Below are 21,627 nucleotides of genomic sequence, written 5' to 3'. Positions count from 1 at the left end.
AATATGGGAATTCTCTGTACTATCTCGCCATTTTTTCTGTAAATCAAAACTGTTCTAACTTAAAAAATGTTTCTTTTTGAAAAAGCACAATGAAGCCAGGCATGGTGGCATGTGCCTATAATCCCAGCTACTCAGGAGGCTGAGGTGGGAGGATTGCTTAAGGCCAGGAGTTTGAGACCAGCCTGGGCAACATAGTAAGACCCTGTCTTAAAAAAATTAGATTCAGGTTAATAAAAGCACAATGAGGAAAAAACACAAATAAAACACTATGTTATATAGGACCAGATGCAATAAAATTCACTAGGCTATAAGTACTATCTAAGTAACTAAGAATCTATCAAAATGACCTCCCAAATTCTTTTGCTTTAATTAAGAATTAAAATTTTATTTTGTATAGAATTTTCTGATGTTTTAAAATTATGGTATAGTATTTTAGATGTATTTTTAAAAAAACAAGAATCAAAGTAGTACTATTTTTAAAAGTCAGTAAGGAGTGAGAAGATAGATATAGGAAAAGCAGATATACCTAGTCAAGAAGTACAGACATTTCAAAAACATCTAAGTACAAGAAACTTCACTTCTATGTATACATTTTTACATCTCATGTGAAAAAGGTTTAAGGTAATAAGAGAAGGGTTGGGGGCAACATGATTACGAATATCTTAAAAATAGCTAAAATTAGGGTTCATAAAATAGATTTATCATATATTATGGTCAAAATGTACAACACAAAGAAGGGCTGTGAGAATAAAGCTCCATAACAACAGCAATGACAAACCTTTACTGTTTTCATCAAGAATATGAGGAAGGTACTTTTTCTCCTAGTCTCCAATGCTGAAAGCCCAGGAATATATACCAAAGATTCCTATTTTTCATGACCATAAAAGATGAAACTATTATAGAAATGAAAACTACCCTTAAGACAAAGGTGTTATCCATTCATCTATCTGTTCAAGTTCAACAACTTACGGAATGTCTGCTATGCGTAAAGGCATTTTTTTAAGGGCTGAGGATATAGTGAAAAGATAGCCAGGGTGTTTGCTCTTATCTGCTAGTAGGGAAAGAAGATAAATGTAAAATAAAGAGACCAACCAACAGTGACAGTGTTCAGTGACATGCAGAAAGTTAAAACAGGGCGATAGGATACAGAATGACCATGCAGCTATATCAGCTTGATTAGTCAGGAAAAGTTTCTCTACATAGGTGAAATTTAAGCTAGTATCAGTTTGTACTGCTGAGAAGACCTAGAAATGATGACACCTCAGTAGCAGTGAGCATACCTAAGGGAAATGTCTTATTTTCTAAATACCATTCTCCACTTAAAGGAATCAAGGCTGATCAAGGACTAGGGGAAGAAAAGTATACAATGACCTGGAACATTTTACTATACCAGAAAGCAAGTGTTCACAGGATAACGGGGACATGACAAAAGAACACAGGACCCATCATCAAAAGCTCCTACTGGCCAATTCTGAGAGACAACTTGAATAATAAAATATAATGTTCATAATGGATTATAACCACTGAATACATTAAACAATAACTGGGGGAACGGGGAAAGCTCCTCCTTACAATACAATGGCATTTAACAAATATAGAAGGAATGAGGGCATCAGAAAATCCACCATTTGAAAAATCTCAAAATAATAAATGAGAGAATGATAAGAAGAGAGTGAGAAAAAAGGATAAAGCAAATTTAAAATGTTACCATTTGGGGGGACTGAGTAAAGGGTATAGGGGAAATTGTTTTGTATTATTCTTGCATCTTTTTAGTGAGTTTGAAATTATGTCTTAACAAAAAGTTAAAGAAAAAAAGAAACTTTGCTATGAAGTATAGCAGAAAAATGGGGCAGTTACTGGAGGGGAATATTGTATGAGGGAAGTTTTTTTTTATTTTATTTTTTTGGATAGCAGATCCCAGAGGATGTCTGTAGGATAATAATAGAAAGTGAAGGGGTAACTGCAGAAACAAAGTCCTCTTCTTTTTCTTTAAGACGGAGTCTTGCTTTGTGGTCCAGGCTGGAGAGCAGTGGCATGATTATAGCTCATTGCAGCCTGGAACTCCTGGGCTCAAGCAATCCTCTTGCCTCAGCCTCCCCACTAGCTAGGACTATAGGCATGCACCACTATGCTCAGCTAATTTTTAAAATTTTTTTGTAGAGATTGGGTCTTGATATGTTGCCCACACTGGGTCTTGAACTCTGGGCAAGTGATCCTTCACCTCAGCCTCCCAAAGTGCTGGGATTACAGGTGCAAGCCACCACTTCCAGTTCAACAAAGCCTTTGATGATAGTGGGGTTGGGATCCAAAGGACTAGAAGAAAGATTTAGTCTGTTACGATGGATTAAAGCCAAGGATACAACGCAAGGATTGGCAGGGTCTTTGAGCCCAGGTGGGGAGTGTGTGCAGGGAAGGATGGAAGTTTCGGTGGTGGAAAGATGAAGTTGTTATCTGATTAATTATTTGTGCTCAGTGAACTAGGGTGAGTTCACAATTTTGACGTGAATGAGAAAATTTAAATTAGTTTTGTAGAGTGAAAAAGTGAAGATTTCATAGAAGTGCGACAGGATTGTCATGTAGTGTTGAGGGCCCATTTGAATTTAACGGCCATTTATATAAACCAGCTGGGTCTCTTTGAGAGCTAGCAAGAGAGTGAGGAAGGGAAGAAAGAGGGGATGAGGAAAGACATGATATAGGTACTTGGCAAGAGCATAATTATGATAAGTCACAAAATCTAAACTGGGTAAGGAGGGAAGAGAAGGCACCAAAGTCTATACTTGGGGGTGAGATTTATTAGTATATATTATATATTAATACCAGGCCTGGAAAAAAAGGTGAATGCTGGGGACACATAAATATCTTAGATGTGGCCTTTGCCTTCATGGCGCTTACAATCCAGTAAGAAAGATAAACAAAAAGATAATTTCTCCAGAGTGCACTATCAAATAAGAAATCAGGCAGGAATATGGAGGCACAGAAGGGAGGACATTCAACCCAGCTTGAAGGGAGGGGGAGGTTTCAGGGAAGCTTCCTAGACATGGAAACACTGGAGCTGAAGGGTGAGCATAAGCTATCTAGAAGAGTAAAGGAAGGAGGACATTCCAGGTAGGCAGACCTATAGTACTGGGCAAAGGTGAAAAGCAATGAAATACCACTGTTAGGAGAACTACAAACTACAATGTTTATTAAGCAGGACTATAAAATCTCAATTGGACAAAGCTGGAGATGATGCTGGGGGCCAGGTCACCACATCTTTAAGAGCTGTAAAGGTGACAGGAACCAATAAAGAGTTTTAAATCATGCACAGACATGATGGTGGGTTTAAAAACTGCTCTAGTGGCAATATGAAGAGGCCAAACTAATGGCACAGAGAGTAAACTGGGACATGCTTTAGCAGATTTCTTGCTTTGCAAGAGGAAATCAGACATTTTTGGAGTGGACACAAACCTGCACAAATAATTATAGTACAGAGCAAACATTAATGAATAAAACCAAATGTAGTTCTATTTTTCTCATGCAAAGAACAAAGGGGACAAAGAACAAATGATATTTTTTGCATGTGTCTCATTCTCCCTACCTATAACTGAGTACACTAATGCCTGCTCACATCTTCTAGGGTCCTGGGAAAATGAATGAGGCAATGGGTAAAGTGCTGTTGGGTTTTAGAAAAGATATGGACTTAAGGTATGTTGATGTTTATACAGAATACTGCTATCAGCTCATGTATTTTTTCTCAGGAAGCTATTGGATATATTCTATCAAAAGAAGAGAGTAAATAAAAAGTAGAAAATATGGAATGTAGGAAAGAGGCAAAGGGTTGATGATGAATAACAGAGATATAGTTATAATAGTGTGATATAATAAAATTATGATGTGTTTATATTGGAAGGATCGAGGGATAGGAAGTATGAGAAGTTGGGGGAGATAAGAAATCTAAGTCCTCATCATCCATATAAAAAAGTCAAAGATAATATCCCACACTGAGAGATCAAGAAGTAACTACTTAACCATTGCATTTAGAAATCTGGAGGCAAATATCAGAAGAAATAGCTAAATGAATTGAATGTAATTGCTTCTGGGGAGATGGCCTCAGGAGACAGCTGGTTTTCATTATAACTCTTGTATTACTGTTTGACTTTTTAAATTATATATATGTAAAACTTTGATAAAATAAAAAAATTAGGTACTCTGGATGAATACTCTCATTTATAAAGCATTATAGTGACTACTTTGTGTTGCAATTCTTAAGCAAAGGCTCTCAGAGCTGGAAAGAGCTCTAGAGGTCTAGTCTCATTTTTTATTTCTCCAATATAATTATTAATATGATGAAAAGAATATGCTTATTTCTTTACTCAGATCATTGCTACTCTTCTGTAAAGTTTTATTACTTCATATTAATGGCTCTAATAAATGTTCTAAACAAACACTCTCTAACACTAATGAGAAATGGTTCTGTTTACTGGCATATCCCATCTCTTCTTCCTCCCAATGCCCCACCCAAAGAGCTAAACATTTAAGATTTGTGGCCCCATTACACATAACACACTGATTCTGTGAGCTAACAGATGGATAAAACATGCCAGGTTCTGTCTTAATGATTCTAACATTTTTCTGAAGTGAAGAATATTGGTAAATTACCTGCTGAACTTAAGTTTAGAGAAAGGGAAGGTACTTGTGAAAAGTTCTCTGATGAAAAATAAATATAATTTTAAGAGTCAAAAAGCCAATAGTGAAAATAGTTCTCAAAGAGCATTTTTGTTTAATTGCATTATTTGGAACTATTTAATAGACATTAAAGGTTAAACTGGTCCATGCCCTCATTTTACGAAAGAGAAAACTGTAGTCTAAAAAGGGCCACTGACTTAACCAAGATTACTCAGTGTATTCTCACAGAACTTGCAATGTAGTTCATATAATTTAGCATATGTTTAAACAACTCTTGTAACATTTATGGTCTACCCTCAAAGTAGAGAATAAGGTCAATTAATTAGATAATTCAAGCCCCAAATCCACTGCATCACATTGCCTGGATATGTAGAAGACAGGTTTTTTTTTTTTTTTTTTTTTTAACAATTAAAATCTCTCTTTTTCATTATATAAGGAAATTCATTATAGAAAATAATTTAAACTCCAGGAAAAAAGTCATTCATTATACATGCTAAAGATAACCACTATTGGACGGGCGCGGTGGCTCACACCTGTAATCCTAGCACACTGCACTCTGGGAGGCCAGGGCTGGTGGATCGCTCAAGGTCAGGAGTTCCAAACCAGCCTGAGCAAGAGTGAGACCTTGTCTCTACTAAAAACAGAAAGAAATTAATTGGCCAACTAAAAATATATAGAAAAAATTAGCTGGGCATGGTGGCGCATGCCTGTAGTCCCAGTTACTCAGGAGGCTGAGGCAGGAGGATCGCCTGAGCCCAGGAGTTTGAGGTTGCTGTGAGCTAGGCTGACGCAAGGCACTCTAGCCCAGGTGACAGAGTGAGTCTCTGTCTCAAAAAAAAAAAAAAAAAAAAAGATAACCACTATTAATAGTTTGGTATATTTTTTTCCTAGTTGAAAGTGTTTTTAGAATAAAGTTGTCCAGCTTAACTTTTGTACCTCACTTGGCAGTAAACATAAACCTGCAATAAGTTGATATATTCCTTATAAAACCATTCACCATGAAGGCCTTTAGTGAACATGCATATATATATATAGGTAGGAAATAAGACAGTAGGAAAAAACACCAAGTCACTCAAAGTTGTCATCTCTTCCTACCTCTAGTCATCTCTTCTCCATCAACTGACCCCCCCATTATTATTCATTGTACCCAAAAGTGACATATCAACTTCTAACAGACCAGTTTGTTATATGCTTTGCTTTTCTCACTCATAACAGTAGTGCCATTCCACTTGTTTTTTCTGCCTACTATGTCCACATTTAGAGAACTATGCTTGATTACATCCTTATCACCTGGAATATTCCGTTATTCGGCATGCATTTAGCACTCTCTACTCATGTATTTTGGTAGATTAACCCATGTTTCACACAGGGGAGGAAATGAATCCCAGTTATTTTAGGTACATATGTTTGATCCACTATCTGGACTATAAACTCTTCTGGGAAGAGACGGGTTTCTTTTGCTTTAATGCCCCTCTGTAGAGATTATAAAATTTTTTCCTTGGGGGAGATATCAGATATCTTTTCCAGTATTGTCAATAATATGTAGATATCTTTGAATTTCTGTTTTAAGTTACTATCTTTCCCATAGCTATTCATCTTGGTTACTGGAAGACATAAACAGTTTGTGAGTTCAGGCCTCGGGAACAGATAACAAGCTCATGGGAAAGGGCAATATCACAACTAAATGGGAATGTAAATGGGGAACCAAATAGGATGAAATATCACCATTACATATTAGTCTCAGGAAAGTTGTCCTATAGCAAGCAAATCCCTTTTTTTCTGGTTTGACAATAACATCAACATGTAAAGATAACATAGAGATGAACTAATAAATACTAATAAATCCTTTATTTACTTAACAGGATGGGTCACAGATTTTATTTTCTTTAAATAATTAACATGCTATTAATTACATATTGCCTTTTGCCACATCTATCATAAACTACAGCATTCTTTTTTTTTTTTTTTTGAGACAGAGTCTCGCTTTGTTGTCCAGGCTAGAGTGAGTGCCGTGGCATCAGCCTAGCTCACAGCAACCTCAAACTCCTGGGCTCAAGCGATCCTTCTGCCTCAGCCTCCCGAGTAGCTGGGACTACAGGCATGAGCCACCATGCCCGGCTAATTTTTTTATATATATATCAGTTGGCCAATTAATTTCTTTCTATTTATAGTAGAGACGGGGTCTCGCTCTTGCTCAGGCTGGTTTTGAACTCCTGACCTTGAGCAATCCGCCCACCTCAGCCTCCCAAGAGCTAGGATTACAGGCGTGAGCCACCGCGCCCGGCTAGCATTCTTTTTTAATATGGTTTTTTTTTTCAGTTAATACAAGAAGGGACAGAGATGTCAAAGGAGTAGAAACTTCGAGACACGTAAACAGAGGAGAAAAACATGTTTTTTTCTTATTTAAATCATAAAAGCTCATTAAAAGATAATAAAGCAAAAAAATATATGACCAAAAATAACAAACTATTTTTAGGTATTAGCAATTTTAAAATAAGATAGTGGCTTTGATGTAACTGCAGTTACATCAAAGTTAAAGTTAACTGAGTTCATGTCCACAAGAATTTACAACAGTAAAAAGTACTTAGGGTGAACTTTGAGAATTTATTTTTAGGGAGATATATATATATAGTTCATTTGTAAGGAACTGGAAATCCCATAGTTTTAAATCTGCATACAAAGCTTATGTCTTATTCTTAAGACTCAAGAGGCAGGAATATAGGGTTTTTGGTATATAGAGTAGCAATTTGCCTATAATTTTCTATTTTGTCTTGATCTTTAATTTTTCTTAAAAAGCACTGTAGATATTTTTCTCTTTCTGATCCCTGGCATAAAATATGAATTTTTTATTTTAAAACATCTTCAAAGGTAGTAAAGTTGGTTTGTAAAAGGAAATTTTACTTCTCTTCAAGGTAAGTCACGGTGATGCAGAAACATTTATCCAGGAAGAGAGTTAAATTATCAATATTTAAAATATGGAACTAAAAGGCTCTGTTTCCTGGTCCAAACTTAAGGTCTCTGCTATAGGTACACATAATAGGCCTTTATACTCAATTTCTGTTCTGTCTGTATATTCTTTGTTTAGGAAGTTTATTTAAAATTTGCTTTATCCTCAACAGGTATACTTTTAAGGAAAGTGTTAATGAAGCTCCAGGGTAAATGATTTTGCAATAAATGAATTACTTGAAAAGTTTTTTAAAAATTGCTGATGAAAGAAAGAAACGAGGAAGGAAGGAAGGAAAGAAAGAACAAAGGCAAGGTCAAGGAATTTGCCTTGATGACTTTTTCTTTTCTTTTCTTTTTCCTTTTTGTAGGAGACATACACTACTACTCAACATTTATTATAAGATTGGCAGCTCTAAGAATTCCCTTTTAAATGCAACATGTTATAGATGTATTCCTGCTCCTCAAGGAATGAAGAACAGACATCTCCACATGTAGCTCAATCACTTTTTAAACCATATTTACTTTTTTGTACCATTGCTTAGATGCTTGCAATGATTGAATGGCACATATTTTCTCTAGTTATAAGCATAAATACTAGGAAGGTATTTATTTATGAAAATAAGTACCAGTAGTTTTCCTGGAAGAGTCCTTTGAAATCAATCTTCTTGGACATCAGAAGATTTTTCCACTACATACAAGGTCTATTTCTATCATGAGAACTTGTGCAGCTTTGTAAATTCTTTAAGGCTTAGGTTCTTAGTTTTCATGGCAGTGCCCTTTCCCAATTATTCCACACACTGGGATATCAGAATTATTGTTAAATGGATCATTAAAATGACAGATCAGATCCTTACACCTGACTAAGTCCTAAGTGTAAATTAGGTGCTGTGGGAATATGCACACTGTCTTTTGAATCACTAGGGTGATATTACTGCACTGAAGCACAGGTAATAATTTATGAACTCTGGTCAAAATAGGAGCTGAAGATTAAAAACTGATGGTGAGTTTGCCACTACTGATAGAGTATTCTTAACAACTGCCTTCAGAATGCCACTTTTCTAATTTGGGGCTCACCAGCTTAAATAAATATTTGTATTTATGTTTTATTTCTATTAATATACTTATGAGAAAACATTTAGATTTAAGAAATACCAAGGGTAAGAAAATTCATATGAAAAATACTCAATTTGCCTCTATAAAAAAACCCCACATTGCTTTTTACTCAATTTAAAAATATAAAAGATCTTTCTGAGACCTTCTCAAGCATTGTTGCTTTAATACCCTTAATTTTTAGAAATCAATGAATATTTTTGAGTGGTACTGTGTACAAAGCATTGTATTGCTGAATTCATCCAAATCATGTACTATTAATTGATATAATTTCTTAGTTCTTGCCTTAATGAATTTGACTAGTATAGGTCAAGAGAACATGGCCAACGAAATATCTTCTTTAGAAATGGAACTTTCATCTTCTCAAGGTCATTAAGAATGTTATCTAAAAAGTAACTTTGGGTAAATAAAATGTGTTCATAAAATACTGCAGGAACATGTTGCAGGAACCAAACAGGACATACTCAGACAGGTAAAATCTGCTTTTGCCTCAACACTGATTCACTTTGAAAGTAGCTTTCCAGTGTACACTTCAAACACAGAAGCTGATATTGCTTGTTATCAGATTATAAACACAATGCTTATATTATCAAAGAATTCATTTTTTCCAAACATCTGATTTATCTTTTAAAGAAATGGTTATGTAATATTAAGTTACTTTTATGTCAGACGTAGGAAATTAAAATTCAAAATATCTTAGAGTTGGAATTTTTGAAAGGCAAAAGAAAAAGAAAGTAAATTGACTGGGGTTAAGAGAAGTAGAGCATGGCGTACAACTGTTCTTGTCTGTCTTTTATTTTTGTACCACCCTGGTTATAATATAAAAGATTCTTGGCAGATACGGAAAAAAAAAGCGCAAGCTTTTGAAACAACCTTTTTTTCCTTTTTACTAATTAAAGGTATTTTGGAAACAGCTCCTTGCATTCTTCAAAGGGATTAACAGCAACATGTTATGCTGAGTAAAAAAAAAAATTAGTTTCTCTTCTGAAATGTCCTTTGTAAAGGGTGGGTAACTACTAAATTCATTTTCATATAAACATTAAAATTTCTTGATCATGTTCCAAGTCTTTTGGAACTGCAGAAAAAGCAACAGTATCAACTACAACAAGATTCTTGAATTTTGGGCTATACTGTAACAACCACATAAAATACCACCCTGTCAGAAGGGTATTTCTTAACTTATTGCCTCAATCTTCTTTTTTTCACTTTAAATAAGAAGTAGGAAAGTAACTAAAGAATTTTGTATCACATAAAATATCCTCTGGTGGATTTTTGTTTTGTTTTGTTTACAGAATTAGCTTTTATCTTTGTGCTTTCCATCTCAAATTCAACTACATTCTGATGAAGTAAACCCTATCCAAACAATGTAAATAGATATTTCAATAATAAATAATAGCAAGTTGTATTATACAAACTTCCATTATATTGAGACCTGCTTAAAGAAAATGTAAACTTATAAGAGGTATAAAGTAGGTTCTTGATTCACTGAATATTCTCCAATTTACCCCCAATTTAAAGTATTGGAAGAGATCTGACACTGGAGAAGGTCTATGCATTGATTATCACCTTAACTCCAACTGGCTGAGAGGTTCCCCACTTGAATGACATTGGATTTGGGATATCCAATTTTCTGTACTGTGCAGCTGCAAGCAATAATAATTTTTTCTTTGACTAGCAAAAAGGAAATACTATCAGAACTTTTTTTTTTTTTTTTTTTTTTTTGAGACAGAGTCTCGCTTTCTTGCCTAGGCTAGAGTGAGTGCCGTGGCGTCAGCCTAGCTCACAGCAACCTCAAACTCCTGGGCTCAAGCGATCCTCCTGCCTCAGCCTCCCAAGTAGCTGGAACTACAGGCACAAGCCACCATGCCCGGCTGATTTTTATATATATATATTAGTTGGCCAATTAATTTCTTTCTATTTTTATGGTAGAGACGGGGTCTCGCTCAGGCTGGTTTTGAACTCCTGACCTTGAGCAATCCGCCCGCCTCGGCCTCCCAGAGTGCTAGGATTACAGGCGTGAGCCACCGCGCCCGGCCTTTTTTTTTTTTTAATGTAGAAGAAATAGCTGCCTTCAGGAATATGGAGTTGAGATGCTCTACTCCAAGCCTACACTGCAATGTATTTTGTAATGAGGCATTTGAATTCTCAGCTGACATTGCTGCTTACTCTATGCCTACCCATCTCTTTGAAGGAACACTTTCCTTATGTCTAGCAGGTGGGATATATTAAGGCTTGAGATAAGCAATATATTTTCTTGTAACAAAGCCATCCCCCTGCAATTGCTTCTTTGAAAAAGCAATATATGATGATGAAAAAATGTGATTCACTTTACAAAAATGCATTTACAAGCAACTTTTCAGGAACATAGCTCTTTTGCTAAGGCAGGAACATCTGTATTTACAACACAGATCTGAAACACCTACATGTTTTTCTGTATAACAGAGCATGTTTATCTTGGCTGACACAACGTTTTATCTTCATATTTGAGCAGGAATTTATAAATAGGTCATTCTTGGTATTTTAGTTAGAAGGACATTTAGGCTTTAGTTTTGATGTAGGGAAAACAATGAAATATAACAGCATAAAATATCATATTAGTCTTTTCACTTTTCACATGCATGCAAAATTACCATCTGAAGTCTTCCTTAGTTCAGTTTTCAGTTTTTCCTTCTCATCTATTAGTGTTCTGTTTTCTGCTTCCAAAACACGGTCCTCATCCTTGCTATAACTTTTCAAGATCTATCACAAAAGAAGTAAGCTTAGAATGTAGCAGCCAGACATTATTACAGAAAATAAGCTGAGTAACCTATTCAAAATTATTGATATTTAATTTTTTGTCCTTTTTGATATTTTATAATTTCCTACAATGGAGTTTTGCTAACAGAAACTTAATATTTGACAAACACACATAAAGATTTTTTCTTATTATGGCTGAAATCTCTAAGATGAAAATAAATAGAAAAAATTAGCTGGATATGGTAGCCCACACTGATAGTCTTAACTACTCAGGTGGCCGAGGCAGGAAGATTGCTTGAGTCTAGGTGTCTAGGAGTTTTGAGGAAGCTGTGAGCTAGGCTGAGGGCAACAGAGTAAGACTCTGTCTCAAAAAAAAAAAAAAAAAAAAAAAAAAAAAAGAAAAGAAAAGAAAGAACAGAATTTTGGTTGCTATGATTAAAATTGTTTACAAAAGTAAATACTGTGAGCTTCTCTTCCTCAATTAAGTGAAAGATATAAATCTATGGAGAAAAAAACAGTTCTGAGGATGGCATTAATTGGAAAACCATTATGTTCTGATTGAAGAGCTATCTATTCAGACTATTTTTATACAAATTTAAAAGAAAGAATATAACATTGTCAGGGTGGAGATGGGTAAGTGGAAAATGACAGAGCCATCTCTATAGTTGGAAAATTCTATCTAATTTTCATTGAATAGTCTCCAAATTACTTTTATTCAGTTAATACTTTACAATGCTCTTTATATTTTAAAATCTATTCTGGATTTTAAAAATGTTTATGTTTGTAACTTATCTTTTCTAGGCAAGAGAAATTAAGGTCCGAATAGTAAAACAATTGATCAAAATAAAAATACATAGTAAAAATTTCATAATATGTACATGTAGATAGAAACTATCATTATTAGAACTAAGATGATGACTTAAAGAAATGATAAGGAATTTAACTTATTAAGAAAGACAAAATAAGTGTTTGACAAATAAAATATGTACACATTGGTATGGTCATTTGACTAAATAAAGTAGCAGCAACTTGATATAACTTCTATAGTAAGGTAAAAAAGTAATTCAGGAGAATCTTAAATTCCTCTCTGTAAGAGAGGAATTTCTACTGCAGGGTGATTCCTTTTCTAATGTAAGCTGATATATTCAACCAGCAAAACTCTCAGAAAGTTCTACTGAGCAATGACTACATGCAAATATTTTATAATGCAAAGTGCTATAAAGGGACAAAAATGTGAGAGAAACATAATCTCTACTATCAGGTAACTTCAATCTAGTAGAAAGGATGAGATAAGAGCATAAAAACTATAGCACAAGACCAAATGAAATACTACTGTGCCATAACAGAGACTAGGCAGCTCAGAAGGAGGAATTAAAGCTCTAATGCATATATTATATTATATAATCCCCAGAACTATGTTTTGGAGATAAAAGAATTGAAGTACATTTTGAAACTGAAAAAGCTTCATACCATACCTTTAAAAAAATTTTTTTTTTCAAGAGCAAGATGAGAAAAAAAGTTTCTCCAAATCTATTAATTTGTTGCCCACTTCAAGTTCAAAACAACCCTAGCTGTTACTCACTGAATTCAGTTCATACGTCTCCAGTGATTACCCAAATTAAAAGAGAACCACTGAAGTGCAGGAATGTTTTCACTGACTGCTTGAATTATTATGCCATTGACTTGGAAAAGTTGGATTTGTGTCAGTCTTGTAAATAAGCTTTCATTACTGCACTTGAAAACTTGTCCAAATTTATAATGTGGACAAGTATATTTAAAAAATATAATTTATAACTTGATGCTGGAGAAAGACCAAGTGCCCTGAAATCTAAAATTCAATAGCTACCAGCTATAACAATCCAAGTGTTCACTGTCCCACCCACCTTATTCCACACCTTGGTTTAAGTGGCTGGAAAAAAAAAATCAGTGAGAAGTAAAGCTCCACCACTTAAATCAGTTAAATTAAAAGACAATTGATCTTTCATATTAATTACTTCATTGCTTTAAGTGAGTATCAGAACAGAAAGGGGACTTAGGCACCAAATGCAAATCATTTTATAGAATAGCATGGGAGTTGAGGGCACAAAACAATGTAGTTAAGAGTGTGGGTTCTAGAGTCAGGCTGCTTGGTTTCAAATCTTAGTTCTATCATGTATTAGCTAAATGATTTTGTGCAAGTCACTTAACTTTGCTGTGCCTCTGTTTCCTCATCTTTAAAATGCAGAAAATAACAATACCAACCTCGTGGGTTGTTGTGAGCATTAAAAGAGTTAAAACCTTACTGTTGAAGCATTTGAGGCAATACCTGGCATAGTGCTATTATTTATAACTAAGGAACTTTGGGGCCCAGAACACATGAGGTGACTTGCCCAGGTCATATAGCTAATTACTAGTAGAGCTAATTACTAGCACCCAAGTCTCCTGGATCTCAGGGTAATGAGCCTTTCTCTAGATAATATGTCTCTGATAGAGAATGAAGAGGTGTTTTCACAATTTTATCTTTCCTTAGCTAATATATCAGAACCTGCATGAAGTACCTTAAAACAGAAGCTGTCTTTGATATTCTCACCTATGGCCTTTATTGGTCACTTTATTGGTCAAGTAGCTATACTTTGGACACTGACATTTCTTACATATGGCTCACAGACTTTCTCCCTACTGTGGACTGGCTTTAGCCCAGCATATCTATGCTTCCCCTAATGATATAGGGGGTCACAGCCACCCAGGATGTAGGGCATTGGCATTAGGACGGTATGGAACCAAAGGGGAGGAAAACAAAAAAAGAATAAATCACGTGGGGTTCAAGGAATCAATAATCATGAAATAAGTTTCCTTGCAAGAGTAACTCGCTCTGAAATCAATTCCAAGAGAAAAGCTGCAAAAACATTTTGAGGAAGGTGTTTTTTTTTTTTTGAGGGAAAAGACCAATTTAAGTGCATTGATTATGATATATATGAAAAAAATAATAGCATTCAAACTTTACAAAAATACTTTCCATTGTCTTAGAGCTGAAGAATAAAAGGGAAACAACTAAAGAGGAAAAAAGCAGTGTTGTAATAGTTACAACTCATTAATCTCTGGTGACATGTATAATTTTAAAACAAGATAGGTACACAATAAGTCCGTCTACCAAAAGAAGGCCATGTGTTTTTTAATTTAGCCATCATATATTAATCAAAACTTTGATGACTATGTTTTTGTTTTTACCATTGTGAAATGAGATCAAAGGATAGAAAATGAAACAAATAACATTAAAGATTTTAAATATTACATATAATTATCAATCTTGCATCAACTACCTTTCTCTGTTTTCTACATAACCAATTAAAAGAAAACAAAAAATTGGGTTTAAAAAATACTTCATCTGAAAAAGAAATGGAAACAGAGAGAGTTATAAGGACTTGCTTTAGGTTGTAAAGTTAATGGTAATGAAGGAATTACAATTCATATTCTCAGAATATAATTTTTTCCTTGAATCATAGGAAATAGGGTCTAGTGGCTTAATCTATTATGGGGAAAAACTGTGGGAACAAGCAAATATAAAGAATAGTTCATTATATAGAATATTGTTGATTATGGTTATTTTCTGCTTATAAACTGTGAAATTGCTCTTTTTGATGAGGAAAACTAACATATCACTCCTTGGGAACATTAACAACATTTATACAAACTTTTACAAAGAAAATTTAAATACCCATTTTAGTCTTTCATTCTCTTCCATAAATTTTTTGGCAGCCTTGTTAGTATTGTCTGCTTGAACTTTAAGTACTCCTTTGTTTGACAGTTCTTTTGCCAGCTGAGTAATAAGTATAACCAGACGTCTCAACACTCTAAGAAAAAAAATCAGAATAATGTATAACTAGATTAATTATCAAAAACTGTGACATTAAAACAAACAGTCACTGTTAAATGGCTGAAAGGAGATGATGTTTAAGTGGAACATGATTTTTTATTTTTAAAATCCAAGTCTCCCAGTCAAAACAAGCCTGTGTCTCTTTCCTTTGGAATCTTTGTTAGAAGACCAGCATTTGGAATACAGGTTAAATGGAATTTATTAATTTCTTATCTAGTAGAGAGGTCTTTAGCCTGGAGGAGTAGAAACAGTAAAACTTCAGACAGTACGGCAGGGCCAGTAAGAGAAGTCTTTTTTTGGCCCAGTTCAAACTGCTATTTAAAGAGCATTGTATAAGGTCAGTCAAACCTAAAAACTGCTCATTCATATCTGTTTATGGGTAACTTCTATTGTTAGAATATCTTAGATTATTCATTCAGAAGATATTTACTTACTCAAGAACTGCTAAGTGTTAAACACTACTTGGCACTGGGAACACAGCAGGAAAAACAAAAAACATCTGTGCCTTTAAGGAATTTAGTTCTAGTTGGGGAGGCAAGAGTTAAGATAGTATTTAATTATGACCATGAATGATACTAGAAAATAAAGTATATATATATGTTTTATGAGAGCTTATAAGAGACCTATCTACTTTGTGGGTAGTGATGGCCACAGAAGGCTCTCCTGAGAAAGAGGCTAAAGGATGAGTAAGAGTTAGCCAGGGAAAGGAAGGTAAAAAAGGGAGGGAAAGAGTGTTCTGGCATAAGGAATACCCTATGTGAAGACCCTGCAGTGGGAAGGAGGTAGGTACATCATAGAACTCAATCATTATTTGTTGCAAGATTGAATGAATGAATAAATAGTAAAGATCAGTGTGGGTGGAATGATTTGTACATGTAAGAGACACTTTTGAGACAAAGCTTCAGAGAGAGGCAGGGCTTATGGACTTAGCAAACCTACAAGCTGAAACTATTGTTAACTATTTGGGTATATCATCTGAGTTCTTTTATGGAGATGTTAGTTTAAAAAAAATCACCGTAGTATAGTGGGAAAAATGAGAAAGAGAAGCACAAATCATATTTTAAAATTGTGCTTCTATTTTTTTTACTTACAGCCAAAAAAATAATGAAAATCCAGAAATGTAAAGATTTCTTTGAGCCCTAAAAAGTTTCATTTGCGTATGTTCATAGGCATCAGGTCTGCTGGTTGAGCTCTTCTCAAGGGCATGAGTAGTGGAATATTTCCTTACTTCTCTCACAGCATCTATTACAGAAAAAGAGAAAACATTACTTTTGGCTTTTAAGAATATACATTTATTATAAATGGAAAGCTGTTTTGGAATAACTGACCAAATTTTTTATTAATAGGCTTTAGGTATAGGAGCTCTTTTTTCCCCCCTCCACAGTACCTGGGAAGGTATTATGCTCAAAGTAGGTGTTCTGTCATTGGATACTAGTGGTAAATTTTGAATTACGATAGATTTTTTTTTTTTTTTTACCATTCATCTAGGACTTACTATCATTTTATAGTCTCTCATTTCTAGCTACACTGCAAGATATTATCCTTTACTCTTTTGATCCCTAAGGATGACTAAAATTCAACCTATTGACAATGACAGATGTCATATCCCATTATAATCAATTCCAAGAGATCATCCCATTTCTCTTAATATACTAGCATTTTATTATATCTATCATTACTTTAAATTATTGAGATTTTAGAAATACTTGGGTACACTGAAATTTCTACTGGCATAAGTTTGTTAGAATGGAATTTGCTCTATGATGGTATACACTAGCCCTGACTGGCATGTATATGGCATCTGCTACTGGAAATGATCAGATGGCGGCTCCTTTGATGCTTTCAGTTCTGGTAAATCTCAGATCCAGGGGAATTATTTCTTTCCAGTGGGAAATAAGACATCAGCTTACTAGTGTCTATATTTAGTGCATTCCTAGTCACTGGATTCTTATATATACTAGGGAAGGCATCCACCTTAGATGTCTCCAAAGGTAGTGGAGGTGCAAGCAAGTTAGAAAGCTCTTTTCATGTGACCATCAGCGTTTTGGGGAAAGAGTTATTGCCACACAAGAAGAGAGGGTGAGGCCATTTTGACTATCTTGCTTTTTTGTTTTTTTTTTTAATTTTATGTTTATTTTTTATTTATTTTTTTACAGTAACTGAGATATAATTCACATACCATAAAATTTACCTTCTTAAAGGATAATTCAATGTTTTTTAGTATACTCACAAAGTTGTGCAACAAGAACATTTCCACCACCCCCAAAACAAACATTTTACCCATCCCCTACTCTCCCCAGCATCTGGCAACCACCAAAATTACTTTCTGTCTCTCTGGAATGACCTATTCTAGACATTTCATATAAATGGAATCATATACTGTGGGGTCTTTTGTGTCTGGCTTCCTTCACTTAGCATAGTGTATTTCAGGGTTCATCTGTGTTATTGTATGCAAAAGTACTTCATTACTTTTATGACTGAATAATATTCCATTGTACAGATGTGGTAACATTTGGTTTATCCATTCATCAGTTGACGGACATTTGGGTTGTTTCCATTTTTTGGCTATTATGAATAATGCTGTTATGAACATTCAAGAACAAGTTATGTATTGACATATGTTTTCATTTCCCTTGATATATGCTTAGGAGTAGAACTGCTAGGCCATATGGTAACTCTATGTTTCATTTTTTGAGGAACTGCCAAACTGTTTTCCAAGACAGCTGTAGTATTTGACATTCCCACAATCAGTGTATGCTGGTTCCAACTTCTCCACGTCCTCGGCAACACTTGTTATTATCTTTTCTATTATAGCCATCCTAGCGAGTGTGAAGCGATGTATCATTGTGGGTTTGATTTGCATGTCCCTGATGGCTAATGATGTTGAGCATCTTTTCATGTGTTTATTGACCATTTGTATATCATTTGGAGAAATGTCTATTAAGATCCCTTGCCCATTTTTAAATTGTGTTATTTGCCTTTTTATTTGTTCCCCAAATGTCTTTTATAGGTTGTTTATTCAAACAGAGAATTTTATAATGGACATTCACCTCACATAGCTATGTCTCTGTAGTCTCTTGATATACCCCACTTTTTAAAAAAAGACATTGACTAAACTGCCAGGCTGTTTTATAGAAAGGTCTCACATTTGGGATTTGTCTAATTGAGGTATAGTCTAATTTGTTTCTCTAACTCCTGTATTTTTACAAAACTGAAAGTCAGGTTAAAAGGCCTGATTGGATCAGGTTTAATACTTTTGGAAAGAATCTCTCAAAATTTATGCTGTGTAATTTTAGCTTGTCTCATACTTTTTTTTTTTTTTTTTTTTTCAGGAATGCTCTTGCTGTGCATGTCTCATACTTTTTGATGCTAAATTTGATTACTTGGTTAAGATGGTGTGTTAAGGGCTCTCCAGGGAAACAAAACCAATAGGATATGTGTGTATATAGATATATATAGAGAGATTTATTTTAAGGAATTGGCTCACATTCTTGCAGAGGATTATTAAGTCCAAAGTCATCAGGGCGGTCCAGCAGTTTGGGGACTCAGAGAAGATGTACAGTTCAAGTTCAAAGGCAATCTGATGGCAAAATTCCTTTTTGCTTAGAAGAGATCAGTCTTTGTTCTATTAAGGCCTTCTATTGATTGAATAAAGCCCACCCACATAATGTATTATTTGCTTTACTCAGAGTCTACTTATTTAAATGTTGATCTTATCTGAAAAACGCCTTAATAAAAATATCTACAGTAATAATGTTTGACTAAATATCTGGGTACTGTGGCACAGCCAATTTAACACACAAAATTAACCATCACAGATAGTGACCACCAGATTCTTCCACTGTAAAGGTTTTGTGTTTCCCTTTGCAATTAGCAAGTAATCTGCTTTTATTTTTCCCTTTAGTCTTGAAAATAGTGAGAGTCTCCCAATTCTGTTCTCTTTTATGATTTTTTTTTTTTTTTTGGCTGTTAAGAGCTCTTCATTTGTCTACATAAATTTTAGAAATAATTGATCAATTTCTACCAAAATGCCTGCTGAGATTTTCACTGGGACTGTGTTGAACACATAGATTAATTTTAGAAGAATATAGATTTTAATATTATTGAGTCTTCCAGCTAATGAAAACATCTCTATTTATTTTGATCTTCTTTAATTTATTCCAGCAATGTTTTATAGTTTTCAGTGTAGAGCTCTTGTACTTATTTTTTACTTCTAAGATTTTTAGGCTTCTTGGTGTACTTAAAATTTCATTTTCCAATTGTTTACTATTTATAGTATAGAAATACAATGAGTTTTCACATATTGGCCTTGTATTTGTGACCCCCACTATATCAATTTCTTTGACATAGTGGCTTTCTTGTAGACACTTCAGGATTTTCCATATAAATAATCATGTCATCTGCAAATAAGGATTGTTTTACTTCTTTCTTTGCTATCTTTATTCTTTGCATTTCTTTTCTTGACTTATTATTACTTTGGTTAGGACATCTATTATTTAATTGAATAAAAACAGTGAAAGTGGATAACCTTGCTTTGTTTCCAGTCTTATGGGGGAAGCCTTCAATATTTAATTATGTATCATGCTAGCTTGAATTTTTTTGTAGATGATCTTCATCAAAATGAGGAAGTTTTCCTCTAAATTCTAATCTGTTAAACTTTTTTTAAAAATCATAAATGAATATTCCTAAAGTGGAAACTAAAAATCACTGATTTTAAACCTTTATTCTTTTTCTAATAAACATTCAAAGCTCTACATTTTTCTCTTAGCAGTGCTAAGTTTCAAATTTCATTAAACCTCTTTTTGTTCTTAAAACATAACCTACCAAGAGGGTAAAGTTAGAGTACTTTGTTCAAGAGTTGCTTGAAACAATTATTTTCTCTTTGTCTTTTCTTTACTCATTTATTGTGACTAGTTATATGGCTGCAGATTCAATACATATAAGTATCATGAGACAAATACTGACATTTTGAAAAGAGGTACAAACCCATTTGCACCCTGATACAATTACCTTCCTGTTCTTTTTTTTTTGTTTTAATAATACTATGCCCTTTCAAATCAGATGTTCACCCTTTTATAAAGAGGATTTCAATTCAGAAGTTGGTGGTTTGGAATATGGAACACATTTTCTTACAAAACAGTGTCAAAGACGGTGGTTATGGTCCCAAGTTGGCCCCTGTAAAATCTACTTAATCCACAACACAACAACTCTTAGAGAATTCTGAAGGGAAACATGCTCTATAATGTGTATCAAAGGCTGAAGTGCCAAGAAGTGGCATTTCAAGAAGTATTTGGGTGATTGTAGACAAGTCAATCTCTCTGAAGTCAGTTACTTTTTCTTAAAAAACATGGTGATTATCAAGACTCATAGAACTTCGGATTTGATAAGAACCTAAAGGTCCACTTTTAATTTCTAAGATATTATTATCATGAAAATTTCAAACATGCTGAAAACTAGTATAATAAACATCTATCATCCCATCACTTAAATTCAGTAATTACCATATTTGCTTTTTCTGTCTTTTTAAAAACCATTTGAAAGTAAATTGAAAAAAATCATGACTCTCTACTCCTAAATGTTTCAGCATGCATCTGCTAAGACTAAGGACACATTCCAACATAAAAGGTGCTGGTAAACTGTTCCAGTAAATGGGTATATATATTAAATGTTTTAGGCCCTACAACTGCAGCTACTCAACTCTGTATTGGTCTGTGGAAACAGGCATAAACAATATGTAAACAAATGGGCATGGTTATATTCCAATAAAACTTCATTTACAAAAATGGCATTTAGCCCACAGGCTATAGATTGCTGATCCCTGCTATATAACAATGTTGTTACTACAACTAAAGTTAATAAAAATTCCCTAATATTATACAATAATCACTCCATATTCAATTTTTTGCAGTAGTCCCAAAATCTATATCGTAGTTGCTTTTTAACCAGGATGCAGTCAAGATTTACAAACTGCCATTGAAGATTTACTTTGGGAGCCCAATGATTCCATTCTTTTGTTTGCTTCCTGGCCTTGAGTGCCTAGGACACCACAGTAACAAAGGTGAGATAACACCATGAGAAATAATATCTGGTAACTTTGAGAATAGGCTATGCATTAATACATTGCATTTATTTATTTTTTTTCATTTTTTAAAATTCCAAACATCAAATCGAACCAGATAATATATTGCATTTAAATAGAATCATTGAACTAGGCTGAAATTTATTCTTGTGAATACAGAATAGTAATATCTACAAATTGTGTATCAATCTGCCAGTAGCTACTCTATATACTACCAATATATACTATATAAAGTCAA

At 34.1% G+C, this 21,627-nt stretch overlaps 1 protein-coding gene and 1 non-coding gene across 3 annotated transcripts in view; both read right to left on the bottom strand.

Annotated features, from left to right (window-relative positions):
- The window catches only part of BCAP29 (B cell receptor associated protein 29), a 37,459-nt gene that overhangs the window by 11,240 nt on the left and 4,592 nt on the right, over positions 1–21,627 (bottom strand). For both annotated transcript variants that reach the window (XM_012746166.3, XM_012746173.3), the window contains exons 4-6: positions 16,402–16,552; positions 15,152–15,287; positions 11,352–11,460 (exon numbers count right to left, since the gene is read on the bottom strand). In XM_012746166.3, coding sequence (XP_012601620.2) covers positions 11,352–11,460; positions 15,152–15,287; positions 16,402–16,552 — 396 coding nt within the window. The remainder of the gene's footprint in view (positions 1–11,351; positions 11,461–15,151; positions 15,288–16,401; positions 16,553–21,627) is intronic.
- LOC142873239 (small nucleolar RNA U109) lies at positions 7,972–8,106 on the bottom strand. Its single transcript, XR_012921276.1, has one exon. It is a non-coding gene; the product is annotated as a small nucleolar RNA U109 (small nucleolar RNA).

Source organism: Microcebus murinus, chromosome 9, assembly GCF_040939455.1.
Source record: "Microcebus murinus isolate Inina chromosome 9, M.murinus_Inina_mat1.0, whole genome shotgun sequence".
In the NCBI taxonomy this organism is placed as follows: domain Eukaryota; kingdom Metazoa; phylum Chordata; class Mammalia; order Primates; family Cheirogaleidae; genus Microcebus; species Microcebus murinus.
This window is presented reverse-complemented; position numbering and strand designations above follow the sequence as displayed.